At 40.5% G+C, this 27,512-nt stretch overlaps 1 protein-coding gene across 1 annotated transcript in view; it reads right to left on the reverse strand.

The window, feature by feature from the left end:
• slc2a9l2 (solute carrier family 2 member 9, like 2) overlaps positions 1-7,582 on the reverse strand; it is a gene marked incomplete at both ends in the record, with an annotated part of 201,388 nt that extends 193,806 nt beyond the window's left edge. The window contains 3 exons of the mRNA XM_080423537.1: positions 3,280-3,440; positions 7,346-7,450; positions 7,577-7,582. Coding sequence (XP_080279663.1) covers positions 3,280-3,440; positions 7,346-7,450; positions 7,577-7,582 — 272 coding nt within the window. The remainder of the gene's footprint in view (positions 1-3,279; positions 3,441-7,345; positions 7,451-7,576) is intronic.
• Between the last annotated feature and the right edge of the window lie 19,930 nt (positions 7,583-27,512).

Below are 27,512 nucleotides of genomic sequence, written 5' to 3' on the forward strand. Positions count from 1 at the left end.
TAGCAAAAGTAGCAGATCTACAAGCTCTGGTAGCAGATCTACAAGCTCAAAACGGGTCGCTTCGCGCCGCGTTTCAAGCTTGTGGATCTGCTACTTTTGATGCTTTTGTGTGACACTGTAGTATGATCAAGTCGGGAGTTAATTTACAAAAAAACACAAAAAGTGAAAATATGGAGATAAGAGGTTTCTGCCCGACAGCAGCGAATGTATTGCAATAATAATGTGGTTGTCACGACATCCCAAGGCACAGCTGTACTAATGGGAATGGGATCCGTTTGGGTTGAGAACCACAGGGCTCAAAGTGGGGTCCGGGGACCCTCAGGGGTCCTTGAGGGGGTTCCTCCAAGGGGTCCCCAGCTAAATTAGTTAATATAGCATCGACATCTGCATAACCACTTGAACCCTATATACATAGGCTATTTGAAAATAACTGATCTACAAGCTTGTAGATCTGTTATTTTTAAAAACAAAAAAAATCTTGAAATAAATTTGAATAAAGAATGTACATTTTAAACATTTTAAGAACACAAATCTTGTATGGGGGGGGGTCCATGGCACAACATATTTTCAGATGGGGGTCCGCGGCAAAATACATGGAGGGTCCTTGATGTGAAACTCCTTGATAATGTCATACAGCACATGCTACAATGATTTCCATCACCAGCAGCTCAGCTTTGACAGTACTATTCTTTTTCTTCACACATACCGTATATAACTCTGTGAAATGTCAAAGGATGAAAAAATATATAGGGTCCAGGCCCTGGGCTCCACTCAGTGAGCGTGAGATGGACCGCAAATGCAAGGCCAGGCACAGCACTGACTTAATGGACACTGTTCCCAAGACGAGGAAAACCCTACATATATGCATGGGCCATCTCTTGTGACTCGCTGAGGAGGTAAAGGGAGGGAAATCCCACCTCATGGTCATTAATGTTTATCACCGGTGGGGATAATGTTTTATTCCTGCTTCTGGGTCAAACTCAATTAAATGTATGCATTTCCTTTTGGGAACCATACATATAGTCTGATACTGTATGTGCAGTATTTGTGTTCGATGAAATCACAATTTAAATGTAAAATCAAAAATCAAAAATAACAGTACAAGCTCCCCAAGCTTTTTTTTTAATTACAAATCGATCCTTGCACATACCTATATTAACCCATTAAAACCGGGGACGCATCTGTGTGTCATTTTAAGATTTATTTGGCTATCTAAAAAAAATCGTGAACATTTGTGCAAATCTTTGAATATATACTTTTTCGGTGCCGCGCTATGAGCTTGTATATCTGCTATTTTTGAATAGCCCAGAGAAATCAAAAAATTACACACTGATGCGTTCCCGGTCTTAATGGGTTAATAACATACTATACAGTTCATAACACATGAATGGCAGTTCACTGGGAACTGTAATTGGTAAATTACTGGGCATTTGCTCGAGTCCTTGCTGCCCTCCTATGTGTGTCACAACAGACCAGAACTATTAATTACTAGAGCCTATCTGGTCCCTATATCCCTGACAGGCACAGATAGAGGCTGGGGGGAGAACACCAGGGAACTGCTGGAAAAAAACCATTACTAACCCCCTGGGGGTCCCACCAGGACAGAAGCCACTCTGCCTCGTCCTACACTCCGTCTACTGTACATATCGTCGCTGTCGGGCAGAAACCTCTTATCTCCAATTGTCAATGTTTTAAAAACTTGTTTGTGTTTTTCCATAAATCAACGCCCTACTTGATCATATTACAGCATCACACAAAAGCATCAAAAGTAGCAGATTCACGAGTTTGTAGATCTGCTGCTTTTGCCGTTTTTTATTTTTATTTGAATCCTGAAAAGTAACAGTTTTTGGACATATGAGGTTTCCACCCGACAGAGACGATATGCTGTCGTCCCGTCTGTGTGCATATTAAAATATGTAACACACCACTTCTCCAATGGGCTGGTGGATACAGGGAAATGTAGCGATAATGAAGGGTTGAAAGTGAAATATGGAGATATATAAATATGGAAATATGGAGGGAAAAAAATCTGGAAGCCTGACAGCATGAGATGGCTTGATGGACAGACAAATCACAACTGAATGGATCACAGAGTGTGTGCACAGGTGCCATGATTGATTTTCTTCACTCTAGATAGTAGCTCTGGGAGAAAGAGCTCAGCTCACGTGCATACTAGTGCAACACTGTCTCACTCCCCAAGAGGCATTGTGACTTATTGACCAAACGTCAACATGTGGCTTGAAGGGAGGGAGGGAGGGAGGGAGGGAGGGGGGGACTCCGCGGAAGTCCAGTTCTCAGCGTTTTTGACGGTCCAACAAAAACAAACAGTTAAAACGACGGAGGTGCGCTGTCCCAAGCGGACTTGAGGCACCGGCGAGCGAGCTTAGGGGAGCGAGTCGCAGTGCCGAACGTTGCGAAGTCTGCTTGAGCCAACTCAGCGCCGTCCGAGTAATAGGGACAGAATCGTAAATCATATATTCCCCAAAAGTCACCATGCGACTTTTTTGCCCCCCCTTCAAGTCACATTGTCCCAGTAACTTGCCCATAATATTGGTGAGTCCCAATGGACAGAGAAGCACTTCCCAGCATGCTTATAGAGTACTGGTTCTCAAAACTTGTCATGCCAGGGACCCCCAGAAGAGAAGATTATTCAACATCTTTTAAATGTTTCATTTTTTTCAAAAATAGCAGATATGTGGTATGGTCTTGTAGATCTACTATTTTTGGAAAGCCAACGTATAAATGAATAAGATGGTTAAAATGATTGTGATGCTATATTAACTACTGGTGGGCTGTGAAGATATATTGCAAGTGGGCCCCCAAATAATTGAGAAAACACTTAAGATTATATTTAAAACCTTGAAAATAAATAGCAGGAACTTAAAATTATATTGATCCAAGTCGGAACACAATCGACCACCCATCTGACCCCTTAACACGGCAGCCGAATGGCCTTTTGAGATTTTCAAGTGGGCCCTGATGTGGAAAAGGGTTGAGAACCACTGGTTTAGCCATAATTTGTCATTGTCATACAAATTGAAAAAATCATTGACAATAGTGCGTACCAAAAAATCCTGAAGGGGGCGTCAACAAGAGTCATCTTGGTGGGGTATAAACAGGTTGACTTAACATTGACCCGACCAGGATGTCTGCAGCTACTTTGCCACGCCCCCTGTGGTGACGTCACGTTGGCAAGCACTATAGGGGTTGCAGTGACCCTGTTTTTTTTATACCTGTGTGTAATGCATCGACTGTGTACCGTGGGTGGAGTGACCGTACCTTCCCAGCACTTTGAGGATCACGGAGACGACAAGCGTTCCCAGAAGGCCGCCGATGGCAAATATGGACACTGTTAGAGACCACAAGAGGGTGGAGGTTTCTGGTCCGATAGGCTCCCCATACCTCTCCATCCATGTCCGGTTGTAGAAGGCCTTTATATGCTGTTGAAGCAAGAGAGATGGGAACGTCACTTACATGAACAACACCCACGATTTAATGCATGACTACAGCGAGGTGAACCGAAATATTATCTAATATTTCTTTATTTGTTAGCTGCACCCTAAAGTACAGCTAGTCTTCCTGGGGTCCACATATAAAAACATACATTTGAAAAATAAAACAAAGACAAAAATTTAAATTAAATTAAACTTTATAGTCCATATACATAAATAATCCTTTTATGAAGACATATAAGACAAATAAAAATGCATTAAAACATTAAAATAATGTAACATTTGACATGCCATGAGGCAAAAAAGTGGCTATCCATCAATTGACCTTGGGCAATTGCGCGTGCGTGCGTGCTAAATAATAAATAGGAAAATGGAGACGGACATTGTCTTTTGGCACACCATTAGCAAACAAATTAGTCGATTATAATTGGCCTTTCACACCCTGGTGCATACAACGTTCTGTATGCAGAGAGTAGGATAACAGAAACATCCTTTCTGCATGCCCTGAAGAAGGCCATAAAGGCCGAAACATGTTGGTTTGTTTCTATTGTTCTAAAATGGCACCATGTCTACTCGCTCTGCGTCTCAGAGGTGGGCTCAGGAACCTGGCTATAAATGGAAACTTGAATCAATTATATATTATATTGTATTATAAATCAAACTCAAACTTCATTTATATAGCACTTCACAACCCAATGCGCTTCACAGAACAAAAGAAGAAAAACATTCAAATCATTTATGAAAAGATAAGGCAAAAATAAAAGGAAAATAAAATAGAGTATGGCTAAAACCTAGGTAAAGGCAATGCTAAAAAGGTGTGTCTTAAGATTTCTTTCAAAACTGTCCATGGATTCAGAGAGCCGCTGGTCCGCAGACAGGCTGTTCCACATTTTAGGACCATAAAGGCTGCTTCTCTGTGCGTGCCTTTTAGTTCTAGCAGCTGGAACAGTTAAGAGACCAGTGCCAGAGGACCTGAAAGCTCTACCAGGCATATACCCAGAGAGCATTGCTGATAAACAGACAGGTACATTTCCATTTAGTGATTTAAAAAACAATAAAATTACCTTAAAATCTACTCTAAAACAAACATGTCCAAACCTGCCTACCGATGATGTCACTGGTTTCACATGGTTTCTGAACTATCAGCAGCCATCCTCTGAGACACAGAGCGATTAACCAGAAATGGTGCCATGAGCATTAATAGTGAGGACCAATAATATGACGACAAGGCTGCAAATGGGTGAAGTGCTTCTTCTTTGGACAGTATAAAAATAGACAAAGAAAACATAACGCACATCCTCCGTCTCTTGGTGCTGAGCCAAACTGTAAGAACAGAATCATGAAAACAAAGCGGGGGCTCGCAACTCACTTGTAAATGCTTTGTATTTGCGACAAACAGCAGATACCACGTTTCGACACTTTCAGACTTTTTCAAGTATACTACTAAGTATATTACTTGAAAAAGAGGGTTGAAGCGTCGTATCTGCTGTTTGTCACAAATAAAAAACTTGGAGCATTTAAAAGTCAGTTGCGAGCCCCCGCTTTGTTTTCAGTATAAAAATAGACCCATTAGGATCCATTAGGCACTCTGAGAGTAAAAACTGGACTCTACCTCAAAACAGGACAGGTGGCTGGTTTAGCAACTTTTGAATGTTAAATATCTAGATGCGAGTTATATATTTAAGTGTGAGTTGCAGAACTTGCCAACCCCATGGGCTTGTTAGATGATCATAACATTGACTAATTAGCACGCCTGCATTCGTTCCAAATCTTTCCAAATGATTGCACCGAATCAAAACTGTGAGATATGTGAGTGTTATGCTAATTAAACACTCTCGCCTGTGAGAGAGACAGACAGACAGACAGACAGACAGACAGACAGACAGACAGACAGACAGACAGACAGACAGACAGATAGACAGACAGACAGACAGACCCCCCCCCACACCACACACACAGTGCCTCTCTATTTGAAGGGCCTCTCCAGTTGAGCGATACACTGTGGACATTGATGGGGACACCAATTCAGAGACAAATAATTAAACGCTCGCAAACTGAGGGCTCCAATGCGACAGATGCTTCATTGCATCACAAAACAGAAAAGCTGTGACCTTTCGAGCTGTTTCAAAGCTCTTCCTCAGACCATTTGTCTTTCAGAGCTTTGAGCTTTAAACGTCACAGCTTTTTCATTTTGTGGTTCTAATAAAGCATCTGACACATTGGAGCCCTCAGTGTGCGAGGGTTTATTTATTGTTCTCTGCTTACTGTTCGTCACTCAGCACCTGCCCAAGTTCAGGTTGGGGATGTTCATGTGGTTTTCCTTTTTTCATAGGGCTACTGTACCAGTTCGACAGTCCTTCCAATCAAAGCGGACCTGACAACTGTATCATATTCTGTAGACAGCACTCCTTGCAATCCAATCCCATCCATTTTCTGTTCGCCTCCAGTAAAGTCTCTTGTGACATCTTCATTGCTGCTAGTGGTGAATTGTGCTGACAATATCCATTCAGTGAGTTATCTTTGACTATAATTTCTGCCATTTGTCAAACCCCAGCTACAATTATAGCAAAGAATTTATACCGGTGGCATTGAGAGAAGTATACACCTGTTGTGGGTGTTATGTTTTGTGAGGATTCGGAGAGTTGCCACAACGTCGCAATTAATGAGCTTTATCCAATTACAGCCAATGTACAATAATGGCTTTGTGGAACAGATCGGTGGGCAACCTAATCCAATCTGACAACTTCTTGGCACAGCTAAAGTTCAAGTGTTTATTTTCACGTTCTGCCAAGGCCCATTGATTTCTGTGAGATGTGTCTGGCAAGAAAGTGAAACTTTAAAGCTGACCCTGCAAAAGCATAGTTATAGTTTTTACAGCAACAACAAGAAGTGACGACACAACTTTTTGGTTTTGGCAGGATGTTGTTCATATTATTGATGGTCTGTTATTTCTTACCTTTGTATTGCTGTATTATCCGACAGTACTTTCCTTACTCTGTATCTGTAACTTTGTAACTCTAACTGCTGTGCTGCCTATACAGTATATGGGCGACTGATATCCCCCACGGGATCAATAAAGGGTATCTATCCATCTATCTATCTATCTATCTATCTATCTATCCATCTATCCATCTATCCATCTATCCATCTATCTAAAAACAGGTGTTGTGAAACGTGTGAGAGGACTTGTGAGGGAGGGGACACACAGTCATATCGCCAACAGCCTTGATCATGCAGAGGAAAACAACACAGATGCCAACTGGGTGCTCAAAGGAGATAATGAAAAAAAAGTCTCAAAAGTATGCTGAGGGTGCTTCTAGGATCAGCAGGAATGCAGGCTTAAAAAGAATATGAGATCCCAACACTCCAAAAAGGAGAGGATATAGAGTTAAAACTAACTTTGATATTTAAAATAATGCCAACATTTTTCGACCAGTTCTTCATCGGTTCTCGCCCAGTCTGATTATCAGACTGAAGCTGCGTGGAGCTTCAGTCTGACATGGGCTCCAGTGTAGGCGATTACAAGGGGGAGGGGATTATAATTTCCCTAAACATTTTGAATTGGTTTAGAATTTCCCCAAACCAATCACAAGGGATCCCCACCTCCGACTCTCATTGGACGGTACTTTTTGTACCAAATAAATCCTAGGTTCACATTACAACACCAGACCAAGAGGGACAGTCCACTCATAGAGTGGGCGGAGCCTATGGTATGGAACCAGGCTAGTTCTCGCCCTGACGAAGAACGTAACTGGTCGACACATGTTGGTATTTGCTCGGATGTGCTCGGGTCATGCTTTATTGATTTTCTCTGGAGTGCTAACATGATGGGGGGGGGGGCTCTTTCTCTCTATACCGCAACACACACAACGTGATCCAACAGTCCAAATCACCTGAGCAGGAGCGTTGACCACGGACAGGTTGTAGCCATAGAGATAGGATGACCCCAGGGCCCCGAAGAAGGCTGCGTTCACCAGACAGGCTGTGATTGGCTGCCGCTAAAAAAGGGGCAACACACACACACACACACACACACACACACACACACACACACACACACACACACACACACACACACACACACACACACACACACACACACACACACACACACACACACACACAGGCATGTTAGAGGAACTGGTGTTTCACAATTAGAGTATCTCATTTGAGGTCATACATAGTTTAATTTGTTTTAATTCAATTCAAAAGGTGTACAAATGGAACCAAATGGACCCGTACCCGTTACAGACCTGTAAGGGTCCTTTTTTTTTTGTTAGTTTTTTTCCGATATACTGTACTGTACAAAGTTGGATCTATGAAATCATATTCTCTCCAACTGTATGATTAAAATCATGTCATTTGTCCATCTTTTAAAACAGGGAGCGAAGAGAGACTTGAAGTCCAGGAGAATCATTTTTCTTGGTTGCAATCATTCCAAGCACCAAAGCCTTTTGCTCTTCAGACACGAGTCCTGTACTATTCTCTAGCAAAAAGAGCACTTGAACAGAAGTCACATAAGAGTCGACATAACCCAAACAAGACGTAATCAAGTACCCTCTTCTGTCTAACATCTATCACAGAGAGGAGGAACTTTAGGGTAGAATCTGTTTAGCTTTGGCTTGGAATAATGGATTCTATGCATAACGTTGTATTGTATTCAGTGTTGCCAATTCTGAATTACTGAATTAACTGATTAGAAGCGACTTTGGGCTCGTTTTCCCATAAAGTCCTGTAAATATTGGAAGTTGCGTGCCGTGTTGCGTTTTTTTTAGGGCTTGTTTCTAAAGTGTAGTTGCTTATTTGGGCTTGCTTCAGTGTAACCATTGTAACCACTTTAACCCCGTTTACATTGGCTATTTGCAAATATCTACAAGCTCACAAAGTGACGCAAAGTGACGCATTGTGAGCTGTACAGTAGATCTGCTATTTTCAAAAGATACGGGGAAAAAAAGTGAATATCTGGAATGTTTTTGAAACATTTGACAACACAAATCTTGTATGGGGGTCCCTGGCACAAGATATTTTCAGATGGCAGTCCATGGCCAAATACATATTAAATTGGGGGTCCTGGACATCAAAAATGTTTTGAGAACCTCCCAAACAACATCAGACAAAAAGTCCAAGCCTATCACCAGAAATCCCCCCCCACACCCCCGAACTGTTTACTGTACTTTTCTTATTGATTACTACTCGTTTATATGATGCTTTTGCATAGTATGGTATATTTGGATGAATTGAATACACAGGACCCCAATAAGCCATAGTGCTTTCGTCCTTATTCAATCAATCAATCAATAAAGTTTGACTGACCTTCCCTAGTCGCTTATTTTGGGCTTGTTTTCTGGTTGTTTGTTTCACTCACAAAATCTGGCAACACTGATTATATTCGCTGGCACTAGTGGAACAGGTTTGTATTCTGGGCAAGCCCTCTTTACAGATTTCATCAGACAATTCTATTCAGAGCCCCAAGCCTCGGATGCTTTTACCGCCATGTTCGGAAGCCAAGGGAATTCAACACAGGACATTTCATGACCCCCAGTTGAGGACACCCTTGTTTGGTTGTCCTTGGGAGTGCCAGACAAAAACAACTATTAACTGCTACAATACAGGGAGGATGTCTTTTTGTACACCAAAGTTGGGCCCGCCATGGGGTCCCACTACGAATATTTTACATTGGGTTTTCGGATAAAGATATAATCTCTTTATCCGCTCTTTATAAGCTCTGTAGCAAACAAAGGCTATTCAAATGTTTTGTTCAACAAGATAATCTCCGCAAATCAACATATTTTAGAAAGGAATTTGAGCAAACTTCTTTTGAACCACACAAAAGGCATACTAGTAAATAATAAGTTTAAAAAGCTTTAAAATTCATGGTTGGCTCAAAGCTCAAGGTTCAAGCCATTCTTTATGGTTAGGTCTTGTGTACAGGTTCATACGAGTGTCAGGTACTGAGTAGGTTGGTGAGAGAGGGGAGGGAGTCGTTCACCATGACTGACCTAACCAAAATGAGACATAAGGGGAACATAAATTCATATAGTGGGTGATCAGTCCACTCTTAACTGAAAAGGGAATAGACAAAGACTAACATTTAAAGGGATTCTAGGTAACTTGAAGCCTAAATAAAAAAAAAATATATATATATATATATATATATATGCATTGAAACACAGTCCTCTTTCTGAAATCCACGCTGAAAAATTGTTAACACAGTGGCATTGGCATATTCAGTGCACTAGTAGGCACAGTAGGCAGGGAGTGCCCAGGGGCCAGGGCCACAAAGAAAGACAGCTAGGTGTAGAGTGTGGGAGGGTCAATATGTCCCTGCCCTGCGGTGGCAGACCTGCAACCACCGAGCACAATGCAGGATCAGCAATTATGATGTCCTACTTGAGGCCGATGACTCTGCTCACTCAGCAGAGAGGAAGGTGGTTGTTAAGCAGGAGGGGAAAAAAACCCGACCCTCTTAGAGGAGGGAATTAAATGGAAGAGAGAAGAAGAATAAACTGGACCTTGAAGACTGCTGAGGAGGAATTGGAGTGTGTGACGCATGCAAAAAATAAAATCTCACGACTGAAAAATGCTGCTAGGCCAAGTCCTAGTCTGTGATTTGTGTGTCCTAGACCAGGGGTCTTCAATATTCTTAAGGCCAAGGACCCCCTAGCTGAGAGAGAGATGAAGCAGGGACCCCCCACTACATATTGTGTTCATGTTAAATGTGTGTTTTCAGACATTTAACCACTTAAACCCTCAATACTTTGTAAACTTGACCATTGGCTCTGTACTTAGTCTGCTCTTTTTTCCCTCTACACCAAACCTCACCAAACCTCACAACGCCTCGTTGAACAGGGGGGCCCCTATCACTGGCGGCACCCCTGTAGTAACTCTGAGGACCTCCTAGGGGTCCCGGACCGCCTGTTGAAGACCCCTGTATCTAGACAATTAACACAATATGTAAAATTATGTTTATTTATGTTTTGGTAAAGCCATACAGCCAACCAGTTGAAGAAATTGCAGATTGAAGCTTTAACGTTTAGCGTCATGAAATGTCCGAGATCATTAGGGGTTTCTGAAAGATTTAAAATGTATATATCGCCAGTTTAACCGCTTCAAATACTATTTCATCTTAAAGTAACTAATAACCGAAAATAGGTTACAGCGCGTCGAGCTGCAACGCGTTGTATAAGCTTTTGTGCCGAGGACCCCCAAATTGAAGTGTATTTGGCCATGGACACCCCCATCTGAAAATGTTTTGTGCCTATACTGTATGTGTAATGGTCTGTACAATGAACTTCATGATTTCAAATGTTATACTGTGTGACCTTGTTTTTTTTTTCTGTTATGATAAAAACCTATTATGTAATATTATGTAACGATAAAAACATTATGTCCACGCCCCACCATTGCCATGGTGATGACCTTGAGAAGTGATCCTCAGCACCTGAGCTGAGCTGTTCTAGAGCCCCATAAAAGCAACTTGTTTATCTGTGAATGTGATCCACTCATATAGCACCGACGAAGGTCCCAGGACCAAAACATTTGCTTATTTTATTCACCTCTCACTATGAGCACAGAGCACTTTATGAGCATACACAAATACAATGAATTATATTTGATCAAGTCTCTGTCTAAGGAGTTTTCCTTAATATGTATGCAGCGAGTGAGTCTTTTTCTGCCAGTTTTCCTTGATGTTTTTGAGACCACCGCACCTGCAGTCAACCGTGAACAAAGGACAAAGAAGGGCGCAACAGTTTCCCCTGTTCTTCTGCCAGGGACGCCCAGAAAATAAATCATCCAAAAGTTTCCAAACATTTTAAATATTCTTCAAAAACTTTCCAAAAATGCCACGCTGAGAGCTTGGAGAGATGCTATTTTTGAATAGCCTACATATAAATGGATGGATAAATGGATACTTTTGCTGGGGACCCCCTGGAACCCCCCCAAGGACCCCACAGTTAAACCAATGGTTTAACCGTGCAAGATGTTTGAAGGTGCAAGGTTCTTACTCCTAGCTTATGAACACCTGGACCAAATGACAGATAGATGAGAATTTAAGTAAAAGAGTGGTGTTAAAGTCAACTGTTCTACACTATTCTATGCATCATTACGGTTTAGTAGTGGGGTGAGGAATTTAAATAACAGTTTGTTTCTGTGCAGAAACAGTAACCTAAAAATGAGACAGAAACAGCTTTACCGTTTCTGTCTATACAACTCTACAGATGTTTCAGGTTAACCTTTGAAGAAGAAGATAACTGATCTGGCTTGTTCGTCACACTCACTTTTGTGGGTCTTTGATTTCTAAATGTTTTAGGTCTAAGAAAAGATTGCATTTTAATGATTAGATGATCTGGGGACTGCTCCTTGTTTATCTAGCTAACCAACGCTGACAGCTGCAAACAGTTTATCTCACGCACAGATGCTTGGAAGCTGTTTGGTTTGGCATCAGTACAAAATTGAAGAAATGTAATGAGTAAATGTAAATGTAATCAAACTCAATTTGTGAATAGTCCAGTAACTCGTTAAAGCCGGGAAAGCGTCCGTGTCATTTTAGATTTGTATATTATTATATAGTATCATACGTTTTTCATTAAACTCTTAGGATTTAGAACATTGGCTCTCAAAAATATCAGATATTCAAGCTCACAGTGCGAGGTTGTACATCTGCTATTTATTTTTTTTGTTTTAAACACAAGTCTTCTCTTCTGGGGCTCTGGCACAAAACATTTTCAGATGGGGAATCCGCAGCCATATATATACTACACTGTATGTATCAATTTGGGGGTCAATTTAGGTGTCAAGGACACTTTTTTGATTATTATTATTATTATTATTATTTAGAAGGCATTTACAGAATCGGCCTCAGGACTTCATGGGTTAATGTAATGACTTGATTCCTACATATGGTGATACTGAACTTTAAAATTGGTTGCAGATTTTTTGAATCAACCACAACGACGACGTTCTGTGATATTATGGAAGAGGCAGCACATGGGTGAATGAGTTTACAGTGTTAGTGGGTTAGAATCAGTCGGGGATAGAGGGGTCTGAATTTACATACAAATGTGTGAGAGAACAAACATACAAATGGGCATGCGGTGCCCTTGGGGCAGCCACCTTTGATTATTATAGCAAACCATTCTGCCAAGAATAAAGCCACTTGCTACAATCTATTTGTCTCAAAACAAAAGGAGTTTGACTTTTGAATTCTGACTAACAAACTTAATGAAAAAAGGGGGGAGGAATCCATTTGTGAGCCACTGATACATCACGATTAAAAAAGTTTATTCTTGAATTTCCAGCGTAATGAAAGCAAAGGTGTTCTCAAATAAGTCAGTCACAGCAGGTAATAAAAGCGGGAGTCATAATTTCACACATCAGTGACAAGGGGATTATTTGGTAACTATTTTGAAATGAAGTCGCCTTCAGAGGCCCATTCTACAGCTGAGGAAATGACCCCCCCGCCCTCCATTTGGTGCATATAAATTAATCACACTACTTTGAATTCATAGAACCACCAATATGGTATTAACCTACTCACTGGCACCTATCCATGGAGCCCTCCCAGGCCGCACTATCCGCCCGAGCCGACTGCCGGTCGCAATTATAATATCCTCCCGTCCCACCACTGCCAGGATAGCTAGAGTGAGTCTGAGCGACAGACAGACAGAGTGAGTGAGTGAGTGAGTGAGTGAGTGAGTGAGTGAGTGAGTGAGTGAGTGAGTGAGTGAGTGTGAGTGTGAGTGTGAGTGTGAGTGTGTGTGTGTGTGTGTGTGTGTGTGTGTATGAGCATAGCATGCTTTATTAACATATTAACAGATGAAAGAAATTGGTATAGTATGTATAGTATATAGTATAGTATATAAATGGTATATATAATCTGGTATAGCGTACATTAAGGCATGACATCTAATCACTGGCTTGGTATCTGTATAGCAATACAACTGCAAACCGATGTTGCCTGCAGAACAACAACACAAATCTGGTATGGGGTCCCTCGTCCCTGGCACAAATAGATGGGGGGGGGCAGGGGACACACACAGATACATATTAATTTGGGGGTCCTTGTCATGAAAATGTTTGAGAACCACTGGTTTAAACTACATTTACAAACAAGCCTAAAAACCCGCAACCCCCCCCCCCCCCCCCCAACTAATAATTTACAAGCAACTTTACAGAAACACAAGCCCAAAGTTGGTTATAATGAGCAGACACGGCAACACTGCTGCGAGCCTCAGACAACGAGCGTTGAGGTACAACAGAGAACCCAGGTGACTTGCATCACACCTTCACAGTGTTGTTGATAGTCGAAGGTAGCATTTATCCTATCTGCCTGACGGGAACAGGTTTGGCTTGCTAAGGGGCCTGTCCCACTTTCCAAGGCTGGAAAGGAGACCGAGGGAGCAAACTGGGACCATGCAATCACCAGGTCACAGCAGCTCTCTTGACAGCTCTCAGTCGAACAGCTCTCTCTCTGTCGCTCTCTTTAGATAAGAAGATCCCTTTCTCTTTAGATAAGAACACTCTTCTTTTCATCAGACGTTTCTCCAAAAGATAAACCCTGACCATCCAGGCAACCACGCAGACACCTGCGAAGCAGCCAGTAGATTAAAAAAATGCAAACTTTTTTGCCAGTCGTCAGGCTCGTCACGGTTACAGAAACAAGGTAATGCACATACCTACATTCATCTAAACACTGCTTAGAAAAAAAGAAAGGGTCTTGAGTGCGCAGAAGTCCAAAAAAAGAATAAAGATCGAAAAAACAAACAAAAACAAGGCACTCTTCTGGTGAAAAAGATAAAAAAGCCTTTATTGAGATGGCTATTTCATCACTGAATTGAGTTCAAAACTGTGACTGGGATAACCCACGCGTAGCGGCCTCTTGCACGGCCTACTTCAGGGTAAGCATAGATTGAATGAGTCTCCATTCATGCAGAGAACTTGCCAGCAGACATTTTAAGGCAAACCCAATGTGTTCTGAAACTGATAAATCAAATTAAAATATAATTTAATCTTGCCTCATGATGACATGACTTTGCAACACACTTGCATTCTCTCTGTTACATAACATAAAGTATTCACAAGAGTGACTTAATTGCAGAGTACAACAACAGTCTTCTACCGAGGCTGTTGGGAGATAAAGTGCCTTGCTAATGCAATACAAGTCATTGAAGTATGGGGGAAGCATTAACAACGTTTTCTTTTGTTTTAAATTAGATCCAGCGCATTAATGTAGCATAATTATCGTCTCTGTCGGGTGGAAACCTCATATGTCAAAACATTTAAATTAAAAAATAGCAAAAGTAGCAGATTTACAAGCTCAAAACGTGTCGCTTCACAACACTTTTTTTGGGGGGGTTCCAGCGGGTCCCCCAGCAAAAGTAGTTAATACAGCATCACAATCATTTGAACAACTTTATCCATTTATACGTAGGCTATTCAAAAATATCAGATCAACAAGCTCACAGCGAGCTTGAAAATGTTTGGAATTTTTTTAATAATTTTGAGGGAAAAAAGCATAACATAAATCTTCTCTTCTAGGGGTCCCTGGCACAAAATATTTTCAGATGGGGGTCCGCGGCCAGATATATATTCATATGGGGGTCCTTGACATGAAGAAGTTCGAGAACCAGCGTCATAATGGACCCCCACAACAAATGGACCATTTGGTTCCATTTGTACACTCTCAAGAGTTACAAACACCCCCCAAGGACCCCTGGGGGTCCCCGGACCCCACTTTGAGAACCACTGGTATACAGTGTAATGTTTTTTTTTTACTCATTTCACAGAATGTTGCCGAAATAGCATCCATTACAGTCTCTGAAATGGATCTAAAGACATTGCTTTCATTTAGCTGGCCCAGCAGGATAGCTACTGTACTGCAGACCATTGCAACTATACAGTGTAACTGCTTCAAGTTGCTTACAAAGCTGACAAGGAAAGTTCTCTTGGTTTGTTGTAAACAAGGAGTTCATTTTTTAAGTCGGGACCTATAGGCTACTATTATTTTCTTTAAAGGTTTACACAAGTCGATTAAGTGAGTGGTTCTCAAACTTTTTCATGGCGAGGACCCCCAAAATGATATGTATTTTGTCACGGACACCCATCTGAAAAGAGTTTGTGCCAGAGACCCCCAGAAGAGAAGATTTGTGTTAAAATATTCTAACTTATTTAAAATTTTCGATATTTATCAACTTGGGGGTCCTTGACATGAAAAAGTTTGAGAACCAGTGACATAAACAACATGTTATACAATATGACAGCATAACATTTCGGCTATTCATCAGTCGCTACTGATGACGCATCATCAAAATTATTGGATTTGATGATTATTTGATGTGTTTTTTTTTGTTGTTTTTTCTTTCTCATGACTGTGGTGCTCCATGTTTACTGGCCTTTCTGTCACTAGGCATCTGCAGTACCAATGTGTTACTACCTTGCAGCAGCCAACAGCATAGGAGATTGCATAAGTGGACTAGATTACTATATTATTTGATTTACGGATGATGATTAGATCAGTGGTTCAGTACATTTTCCCCATCTGAAAATATGTGTTATTATTCTCAGTGAATATAGTTTATGTGCTATTATTCTCAGTGAATATAGCCTATGTGCTATTATTCTCAGTGAATATAGCCTAGTGCTATTGTTCTCAGTGAATATAGTCTATGTGCTATTATTCTCAGTGAATATAGCCTATGTGCTATTATTCTCAGTGAATATAGCCTAGTGCTATTATTCTCAGTGAATATAGCCTAGTGCTATTATTCTCAGTGAATATAGTCTATGTGCTATTATTCTCAGTGAATATAGTCTATGTGCTATTATTCTCAGTAAATATAGTCTATGTGCTATTATTCTCAGTAAATATAGTCTATGTGCTATTATTCTCAGTAAATATAGTCTATGTGCTATTATTCTCAGTGAATATAGCCTATGTGCTATTATTCTCAGTGAATATAGCCTAGTGCTATTATTCTCAGTGAATATAGTCTATGTGCTATTATTCTCAGTGAATATAGTCTACAGTATGTGTGTTATTATTCTCAGTGAATATAGCCTAGTGCTATCATTCTCAGTGAATATAGCCTATGTGCTATTATTCTCAGTGAATATAGCCTAGTGCTATTATTCTCAGTGAACATACAGTAGCCTAGTGCTATCATTCTCAGTGAATAGTCTATGTGCTATTATTCTCAGTGAATATAGTCTATGTGCTATTATTCTCAGTGAATATACAGTAGCCTAGTGCTATCATTCTCAGTGAATAGTCTATGTGCTATTATTCTCAGTGAATATAGCCTATGTGCTATTATTCTCAGTGAATATAGCCTAGTGCTATTATTCTCAGTGAATAGTCTATGTGCTATTATTCTCAGTGAATATAGTCTACAGTATGTGTGTTATTATTCTCAGTGAATATAGCCTATGTGCTATTATTCTCAGTGAATATAGCCTAGTGCTATTATTCTCAGTGAATATACAGTAGCCTAGTGCTATCATTCTCAGTGAATAGTCTATGTGCTATTATTCTCAGTGAATATAGTCTATGTGCTATTATTCTCAGTGAGTGAGTGACCTGGTCATATACGACAGAGAATAAAATAAGCAAAAGGAGGAGGAGGATTATGACAGCTTTTATTTAATTTTCTCTTTTTACCTTTATTTATTCAGGGAAGACCATTGAGAGCAAGCTCTCTTTTTCAAGGACGCCCTGATCTCAGCATGTAAAACAAGTACAGTTATGAAAATACTACACATGTAACAAAAAACAATAGCAAACATTTAAACCACATTAAAAACAAAATCACAGATGCAAATACATATAGGGTTACATGAAACAGGTGCAGTCACTATGTAATGAGTCCTCAAGAAGCACCCTAAATGTCTCTATATCGAACCAGTTTCAGAGAGTGCTGAAGTTTGTTCCATTTGTGTGGAGCATGATGAATGAAAGCAGTCTTGCCCTTGTTCACTGTTCATACGTGGACTGATATATCTAATGTGTGTCAGAGAGCGTGTTAAATGTCCACATTTGAATTTTAAAGTGACGGTAATTACAAAGGAAGCTTACCACACAGGGCCTTATAAATAAATCAAATACAATGTTGCTCTCTGCGAACAGCGAGAGATGTTGGCTAACCCACTTTTTCATATCGTCTCTGTCGGGTGGAAACCTCATTATGTCCAAAACAGGGACTTCAAGCTCGAAACGCGTCTTTTGATGCTTTTGTGTGACACTGTAGTATTATCAAGTAGGGCGTTAATTCACAAAAAAAAACACACAAAAAGTTAGAATATGGAGATAAGAGGTTTCTGCCCGACAACAGCGATATAAAATGCAATGATGGTTGTGAAAACCCTCACCAGTAATGAAGCGTAGAGTAGCTGCGTAATGCCCTTCAAGGTCAGAGAGGAGATGTTAAAAGCTCATCCAGGATAAGCCTTCCATAGCAGAAGGGAATTTATTTCCATTGATCCAGGCCATTAGATGTAACCGGTTCTTTGACCTTTGCAGGTCAAAGGTGGCGTGTGGGTGTTTACAAGTGTCAAATAGCTCTAAATTCTGATAGAAATAGGTGTGTTGCCTAGGCAACGAAAATAAAGTCGTTTCGGCTGGGGGGGGGGGGGGCAACCCGATAGCAGGTTTGTTAAGGCCACTCCACACCAATGATCGCCATGCAACTACTTGCAACTACTTGTAACCATTATCCCCAATGGCAGATGCAACGAGTTTGGTGCGGTTGACCTTAAAAACTGTTTTGTAGCAAGGAGTTGCGACCAGTTGCGTTGGTGTGGTTTGGCGAATACCACAGTGGTTCTCAAACTTTTTCATGTCAAGGACCCCCTAAATTAATATATATTTGGCTGCGGACCCCCCATCCGAAAAGCCCCCCCCCCCCCCCCAAAAAAAAAGCAGATCTACATGCTCACAACGTGTCGTATCGTGATCGGCTATTTTCAAATATGTATGTAGGATTAAAGTGGACAAACGGATTCTGATGCTATATTACGGTAACTCATTTTGCTGAGGACCCCCTGGAACCCCGTCAAGGACCCCTGGGGGTCCCCAGACCCCACTTTGAGAACCGACGGCTTTGACGAATCCGATGTGATGCCGTTTATTGTTCATTTGGATAGCTACATCACGTCAGCACAGGGCAGTACGCAGGGCAGTATGTACACAACATGATTACATGATGTCAGTGTGTGTACATCATGTTAGTTGACATTTAGCGTCAAGCTGAGGTTTCCTCATGGACAGTCCCCTGACCTGACCCACCATGTGTGAGATAAGAGACAACAGCCATGACCCTGTGTGTATTCCTATCTGGAAAAGGACCACCTTTTCAGCCAAAAACATATCAAAACTGATTTTTAGAACCAATAACCAAACTTATAATCCTATATTAAAATTGGTTAATGGGTGGGTGGGCCGACCGGCCGGCGAGCGGACCACGGACCACGTCACTCTGACTCAGACATAATCATAAATAAACTAGATACACCCATATAAAGGCATGTCACTATGACTCAGACATAACCAAACCCGATACGACCATATACAGTATAGGCATGTCACTATGACTCAGACAAATCCATAAACAAACCCGATTTATTTATTTTTTTGTCAACAAATCAACTCGGAAAGATTCTAATAGATTGTTCATAATTGACTAAATCGATTAGTCTGATTAACCACTTAACCACTGTGTTATGCTTCGTTGCACAACGATGGCATATAGCAATAGTGATAATAGCTGATTTACAAGCCAACAACACTTTGTGCTTGCTGTGAACTTGGAGATCTGCTACTTTCGCTATTGAAAACAAAAATATATCGTCTCTGTCGGGTGGAAACCTCATATGTTTCAGGATTCAAATTCAAAAAGAGCAAAAGTAGCAGATCTACAAGCTCAAAATGCGGTGCGAAGCTTCTATATCTGCTACTTTTGATGCTTTTGTGTGACGCTGTAGTATTATCAAGTAGGGCGTTAATTTACGAAAAAAATACACAAAAAGTTCAAATATGGAGATAAGAGGTGTCTCCTCGACAACGATGATATATATATAAATTATATCGTTCATTAATCGTAATCGAGGCAAAAGTTTGAAACAATCGCAATACTGATTCGAATTTGTGTTGCCCAACCCTTGTACAGTACGTATATACATTTAATGTATGAACCCACTCAAATGTTAAAATGGGAAAGACATGGATGGTCATGTACATGGCAGATATAATGAACACGTACACACAGCATGGAAGGGATTTGTGTGTGACTATAAATAGAAATGTCCCTGACGTCGGTCAGAGTAGGAGGGGAGGGGGGACACCAACCTTTTCTGAATCCTCAATGGAGCCACTGCACATCATCTTGAGATTGTTTGTTTTGACTTGGTCATCTTTGGCTGCCTTCTCCATGTTAATTATTCAGCATGCTGGAATGAGAGGGAGTGAGGTCATGGTGTCACTCTGTGTACACGTACACACACACAACTCACACCAGGGAAATAACATGGTGTAAAGGGGGAAGGGCGAGGGGAAGGGGGAAGTGGGATTTCTTAAAGAACAACCGCCGAGTGTAACGTATCCATTGAAGGGGAAATGACACATATCGTTGCTGTCGGCCAGAAACCTCTTATCTCCTTACTTGATCACACTACGGCGTCACTAAGTATCAACAGTAGCAGATCCGCAAGCTCGAAACGCGGCGCGAAGCGACGCGTTTTGAGATTGTAGATCAGCTACTGTTGATACTTTTACATTTGAATCGTGAAAAGTAACAGTTTTGGAGATATGAGCTGTCGGGGAGAAACCTCTAATCTCCATATTTTCACTTTTTTATGTATTTTTCGGAAAGTAATGTCCTACTTCTGTCATACGAACTACAGTGTCACAGAAAAGTGGCAAGAATAGCAGATCTACTAACTAAAAAATGTGACGCAATCCTACACGTTTTGATCTTGTAGATCTGCATTTTTTTTTGTGCAATTTTTGAATTTGAATCCTGAAAAGTAACTGTTTTGGGCACAATAAGGTTTCCACCCGAGAGCAACAATATAGTGGTACCATACAGATTGGTTTTCATGTTTAAACTGAAGGATGCTAAAAGCTCAAGCAATATAGTAAAAGCAGTTTTTTTAACGTATGCAAATACAATTTAAAGCCTTGTCCAAAGTAGGCTATACTGCGTTAACAGAATGTCACGGCCAACAACAGGTCTACATATTATGTCGTCCATTACGTTTTGGTTCAGTTTTTAACACTGCTGAGAAGTGATGTAGTCATTTGAAGCTTCACTGGTCAATCCCTCTGCTAACGCTCTGCTCCCTCAGGTCGGGTGCCAACCTCCTAGACGTCCCCAAGACAAAGAAACCAACCTGGGGTGACAGGACTTTTTCAGTTGCCGCGGCCGCCCCCTCCCTATGGAAGTCACTCCTAGCTCACAACAGAGCTGCCCCCACCCTCGCCACGCTTATAAAACTACACTCAAAACCCACCTTTTCAGACTCGCATTCCCTACCTAATTCTAATGCCCCTTTTCTATTTTTTATTTCTATATTGTTTCTTTGTGTTCTTAGTGTTTAACCTTTTCCTAATAAAGTTTTTTTTTTTTGTATTCCTGTTTTGTAAAGCGGTTTTGAGTACTTAGAAAAGTGCCATATAAATTGTATGTATTATTATTATTATTAAAAAGATACAGTATGTAACTCATCAATGTTACAGTTGATTATGATAGTCACAGTTCAGATTGAGGGGGCACAAAACAGTCCGAGTGTGCCACCTAGTGGTAATCATAAGTGCAGCACAGAAGACAGTGTGAATGAATGAATGAATGACAGAATGGTTATTCCTAATGGGGTAATCAAGATTCTAGCACTGTGGGACAAATTAGGTCATACTTAGCTTTTCTTTACTTATTTATTTTTTGCCTCATAAGTAGTCTACAGCCAGAGGGATGTCTGCACATGACCCCAAATGCCATTAAAAGCAAAGTAGTAAATAATTAGCTCTCCTCAAAAACAAAAACATTGTGATCCATTGGGTCTTCATCAGGACACACATCATTTAAATAATCAGCTTCATTACAGGCCAGATGGACGAGTCAGTGTTTCTCAAACTTTTTCTTGTCAAGGACCCCTAAAATGATCGTGTATTTGGCTGCGGACCCCCATCTCAAAAATATTTTGTGCCAGGGACCTCCCTCCAGAAGCAAAGATTTGAGTTAAAAATGTTCGCTTTGTAGATCTGCCATTTTTGAATAGCCAAAGTATAACATATGGTTAATGTGGTTAAACTTATAGTGACACTATATTAATACATTTTGCTTGGGACCCGTGTTCCTTGGGGGTCCCCGGACCCCACTTTGAGAACCAATGGAATACGGAGCATATGCAACTGTTGTGAAGGGATTGTTTCCAATTAATCACTTAATGTGACATATACCTAGTATCCATATTCTTGCTGTTATTCAGAAAACTTTGAAAATGTTAGCGAATCATTTTATATATGCCTGCAGCTATTTTACAATGCTGAGTAAATCACTTCTTTCATACATCAAATCTGTATTGAAAGCATAACAATATAAAATTGACTAATGACAAATTGAATCAAATCATGGTGATTATTAGCAAAATTATCATGATGCACGGAATCATTTGGCAAAGAATCATAACGCTGAGTCATCATGATTCATGAGGTCAGAGATCTTGACACAAACCTCCCTCCTTTTCCTAGGTCATGACCTTCCTGTCCTTATACAGCTGCATTTTGTCAAACTGAAGACTTCAAAGTGGTCACACGTGAGCCCTAACTTGCATCACCACCAAAGATTTCAAAATCATGTTGAATTTGGACACGCTCCCACTCTGGAACAACCATTGTAAACAAAGAAAACTGAGGTGAAATACGATGTAAGCTGTATTCAGTGTTTTAACCACGCACTGTCACCCTGGTGTCCTATTTTGGGCATACGATTATAAGCAATGAATTAATGAATCCAAATAAAAAATAAAATGCACAACATTTCATACGCATCATTACACGTAATATAATGAGCTATTTGACGTAACAAAGTCTTAAAGCCTAACTTTTCTCCAATCTGTATACAATTGGGGTTGTTGTGTTTTGTCTACCTGCTCTTCTAGATCAGTGGTTCTCAAAGTGGGGTCCGGGGACCCCCAGGGGTCCTTGAGGGGGTTCCAGGGGGTCCCCAGCAAAATGTGTTAATACATAACCCCTTTATCCATATTGTATACGTTGGCTATTCAAAAATAGCAGATATACAAGCTTGCAGCACGTCATATTTTTGAAAGATTTAACACAAATATTCCCTTCTGGGGTCCCTGGCACAAAAGAATTTCAGATGGGGGTCCATGGGCAAATATACATAAATTTGGGGGTCCTTAAATGAAAAAGTTTGAGAACCACTGTTCTAGACATTTAGATCGTGTCATGTCTCACCTAGACACAGGATCTGACACAAATTTTGACCTGAAGGTCAAGATTCAATTTATCCCCTAAGCAAGCAGGCCCGCTCTATTAGCTCAATGGTAAACATTTCAGCACTTTAAGCAGAAAACCAGGTTCAAATCCGGGGTAGAAGAGGACAGTTACATAGTGCTGCTTTAAGCGGTGGGGTTTGGTTGACTGACAGTGACTGAGGATCTCACTAGGCTATTGGACAGTAGCTCTTTCATACACATGTTCATGATTTAGGCTAGTTCCTCTGGTTCTACTTTACCTTAACTGACCAAAGCCATTAGAAAACCCAATTAATTCAGTTGATTGATATGTAAGTTTCTATTTATGTGTTACTCACAATTACAATTTGGGCAATTAGCTCTTAATCAAGAGTGATTTACAATAAGCATCGGTAAACACGAGGTAATACATCAAATGCATAGAGACAATGTAGTGCCTCAGTAATCTAGCATCATAGGTAAACCAAGAACCTATCCTATCATCAGTCTAAATATTATAATACTATCAAAAAATTAATAATATGCACATTGAAACTATACAAACTATAGGATGCTCAAAGTATTAGTTTCCCAACCTTGCAGCATAGGACTCTCTATATAACAACAATGTGTATTTTTGACATTTCTGGTTACATAACACAGGTTATTTTGAGCTGTACTCCAGATAAGAATACAATACTGTAATAAACACAGCGTAACATTTACACTTTGTCCATGCATGTCACACGTCATATATAGTAAAAATGTAAATGTGTATGGTAGGAAAAGACAACCTTTGCCCGTTGTCTATCAACAGCATTTTTGCATGCAGTAAGTCATCGTGCACATTTTAATAAATCACTTGTGTCCAAATAAAGGCAATTAAATCAAAAATAAAAACAGCACATAAACAGCCTTCTTGATATAAAAAATTAAATGATTACCACAATATCCTTTCACAGGACACAAAACTTGCAAATTGTCGCTGTCGGGTGGAAACTGTTACTTTTCAGGATTGAAATGCAAAAATAGTAAAAGTAGCAGCAGCTTGTAGATCTTTAGTAGATTATTTTTAAACTTTTGTTGAAGTATGATCAAGTATGGCATTAATTTACAAAAAAAACGAATATGGAGATAAGAGGTTTCTGCCAGACAGCAACAAAATGTTTTGCATACAAGATACTGTAGTTAAAGTTGTGTTTACATTCTAGAAATGTGAATTGACCCAATCTCCAGAAAACTGACTCAAAGCATTAGAGAGACGTATTATGTCTAAGGTTCACCATAGCGTCAGGGTAAAAACACAACACAATGCTGACTCTAGTTTCCAGTCATTTAAACAAACTGATGATTCATGTCATTGGCCAACTCACCGACAACACTCCAACCTGTGTCCAGAAGCTACGGGAATTTCATACTAACCGCCCATGAGAGAGACAGATCTTTATGACAATGGAAACTCCCCCCCGACTAATGGTTAACTAAGCTTATGAGGACACACAGCATGTGCAGTACAGTAGCACTCACAGACACAGGCAGTCATGGTTTCTGTGTCTTAACAACCTTCCAAAACAGGGCAAAGGACCCATCATCTTCACACGAACTTTAAAATCGACAAAGTGTAGCTGCGGGGCAGAGCTTCAATCACACCAGAGAAATCATGTCATATGTGTGGCAGGTGTGATGCCGTGACACTGTCGCGTTCATGCTCGTTTCATACACACACACGCAGTATAGAGTTGAAATGTGCTGAACACATTTCTATGCAACGTGTAGAAGCACATCCAATTGTCCCTCTCCATGCGAAATGGCCTTTAGTGTGAAACACAGGCGTGTTGAACTAGCTGGTGTGAACTAGCTCAGCTGAACTGATATACAGCTCAGCTGCTATAAACCCCCTACCTATACTGTTAAGTGTTGCATGCATTATTATTACGTGTGCAGCAGAAAACACAAAGGTAGACATTGGCTTTATCTCAATGTAGATATCGTCGCTGTCGGGCAGAAACCTCTTATCTCCATATTCTTGTTGTGTATATACTTTTTGTGTTTTTTTTTGTAAATTAAATACCCTACTTGATCATACTACAGCGTCACAAAAAAACATCAAAAGTAGCAGATCCACAATACTTTCGCTATTTTTTTATATGAATCCCGAAAAGTAACAGTTTTGGACATATGAGGTTTCCACCCGACAGAGACGATATAAAACTTACATAATAACCAGAAGATAGGGTAATAACATTGCTTTGAATGGCGCCCCTTGCTGTTTAAATATTGACTTGAACTGTTGTGGCTGGAGTTGGAGTTGGAGTTGGCTGTCTAAAATTAAGGACAGCCATCCGTGTCAGATGAGGAGAGGCATGCAGTCACTGCTGTCCAAAACAAGTCGAGGTGATTGAATTACACACAGAAACAACATAATAGTGGACTGGTTTTCTTTAGGGCAAAGCTAAGGTTATTTGTGGTACCATAATGTGCCAGCATTAAACTGACCCGTCCCAACATGCATATCATCTCTGCTGTCGGGCAGAAACCAGCTAACTCCCCCAAAAAAAAATCAGGAAATCAAACAAAAAGTAGAGTTAGGAGGTTTTGTTCATCATTGATAAGAACAGCTGAATGGACCTCCAAGCTCAGAATGAGGTTAGAGGTCAAAAGGGGGTGGAGCCTGGAGTCAGCAACACCATCTAACTTTGGTGGAGTGAGCTGGTTTAGCAGACAGTTTGAGGATCCAATGGAGTTAGCTGGTTTTGTCAGAAGCGCTTTTTACTTTTCATTGGTTCAATATTTTTTGAACCAACACACAGACGTAAAGGGTGTTCAATAGCACTGATTTATGAACAAAAAAGAAAAACCTCAAAAATTGAGTTAGCTGGTTTCTGCACGACAGCAACGATATGTAGGCTATTCACCTCTGATGGTATGGGGCTACTGTTACACTTAAACGTAAAAGCTGATTGATCCAGGTTCGGAAAAGGGAAATCTCAGGAGAAAAAAAAAATATTTTTTCTTCTTTGTTTTTTCCTCTGATATGAGGGCACTACACCACCTCCTTTTTGTGTAGAGACAGGAACTCAGTTTGGCTCCTTCCTTTTATTCCTTTTATTCCTCCACTTCCTCCCGGGTGTTTCTGTGTTTATTCCCACTAACAACAACACTACATGTTTAAGGCAGTGGTGCTGACAGATTCTGCTGTTTAACAGAATGTGTCTTGAGAGATTAGGACAAGGATAATCTCTCAAGACAGAAGAATCTGTCAGCACCACTGCCTTAAACATGTAATGTTGATGTTAGTAATGAACACAGAAGCACCCGGGACTAAGAAAGGGGAGGGGCCAACCGAGTTCTTGTTTTACACACACAAAAGGAGGCGGTGCCCCAAGAGGCAAAAATGAAGGGAAAAATATCCCCCCCGCCTTTTTTCTTTTTCGAATGGGTTCGAATTGGGACAAGGGAAACTAAGGACAGGCATGCTGCCTTCCATATTTGAACCAGTGACCTTGGGGGTCCCCAGGCAGAGATTGTACCAGTAGCCAGGGGCAGATTACCAAACTGGCCCAAGGGCCCAAGAGCTCAGCCCCACCCCTCCCAAGAGGCAGTGGCTCTGTGTAAAGCCGCAGTCAAAGGGCTTAGTCATTCATGGCACGTCAATAACAGAGCCCCAAAAAATCCTATAGTGAAACACTGAAGGAATAGCTTAAAAAACTTTGAGGTCAGTTGATGCTTCATATTATGAGTAAAATTGGTGGTCTCATTTATTTTTGGAACACAGTTCTTTGACGCAATCTAAGATTTCTCTATGGGATTTTCAATAGAAAAACAAACTATAAATAAAATTTAAATATATTAATCCAGTCGTTCTCAAAGTGGGGTCCGGGGACCCCAGCAAAATGTGTTAATGCAGCATCACAATCATTTTAACCACTTTATCCATATTTTATACGTTGGCTATTCAAAAATAGCAGATATACAAGCTCACAGCGCATCACTTTGTGCCGTGCTGCAAGCATGTACATCTGCCATTTCTTTTTTTTCACAAAATAATGTTCTCTTCTGGTCAATCAGCCAGCTGATTCTGTTGCACCCCCGAGGGCAGATGGAAGAACCTTGTCGTCATCCTTTATGGCCCATAGGTTTTTATAACATCATAAAATTGTCAGCATGTCCTCCGCCCAACTCCAACCTGACTCATAGAGTTATAGTATATCGACCTGACTAGGTGTTAAAGGGATATTCCACTTTCAAACATGTTTGGGGTCATTTTAACATCAACTCTGGCTTTTGTGTTTCACCCGAGTCAGTTTTTAAGTTGCTTTTTAAGTGTTTAGATATTTGATATACATTATATCTGACACCTTTTATTCAATAAAACGTTTTGTTTGCAACAACTTGAGCTCTCCTTTTATTGAACCGATATTGTTTATATATATATATTTAAAAGTAAACACGGCCCCCTCACGTATTAGATGGAAAATATCAGTCACCAGAACAAAGGACGGGTGATATCAATGAATCTAACATGGTTAAAATGTTTGAAGTTACAATGGGTTTGTATAGGGAGGGGTGTGTCTGATAAAATTAATATCAAATATC

Source organism: Gymnoscopelus braueri (genome assembly GCF_963280865.1).
Source record: "Gymnoscopelus braueri genome assembly, chromosome: 3".
Classification (NCBI taxonomy): Eukaryota; Metazoa; Chordata; class Actinopteri; order Myctophiformes; family Myctophidae; genus Gymnoscopelus; species Gymnoscopelus braueri.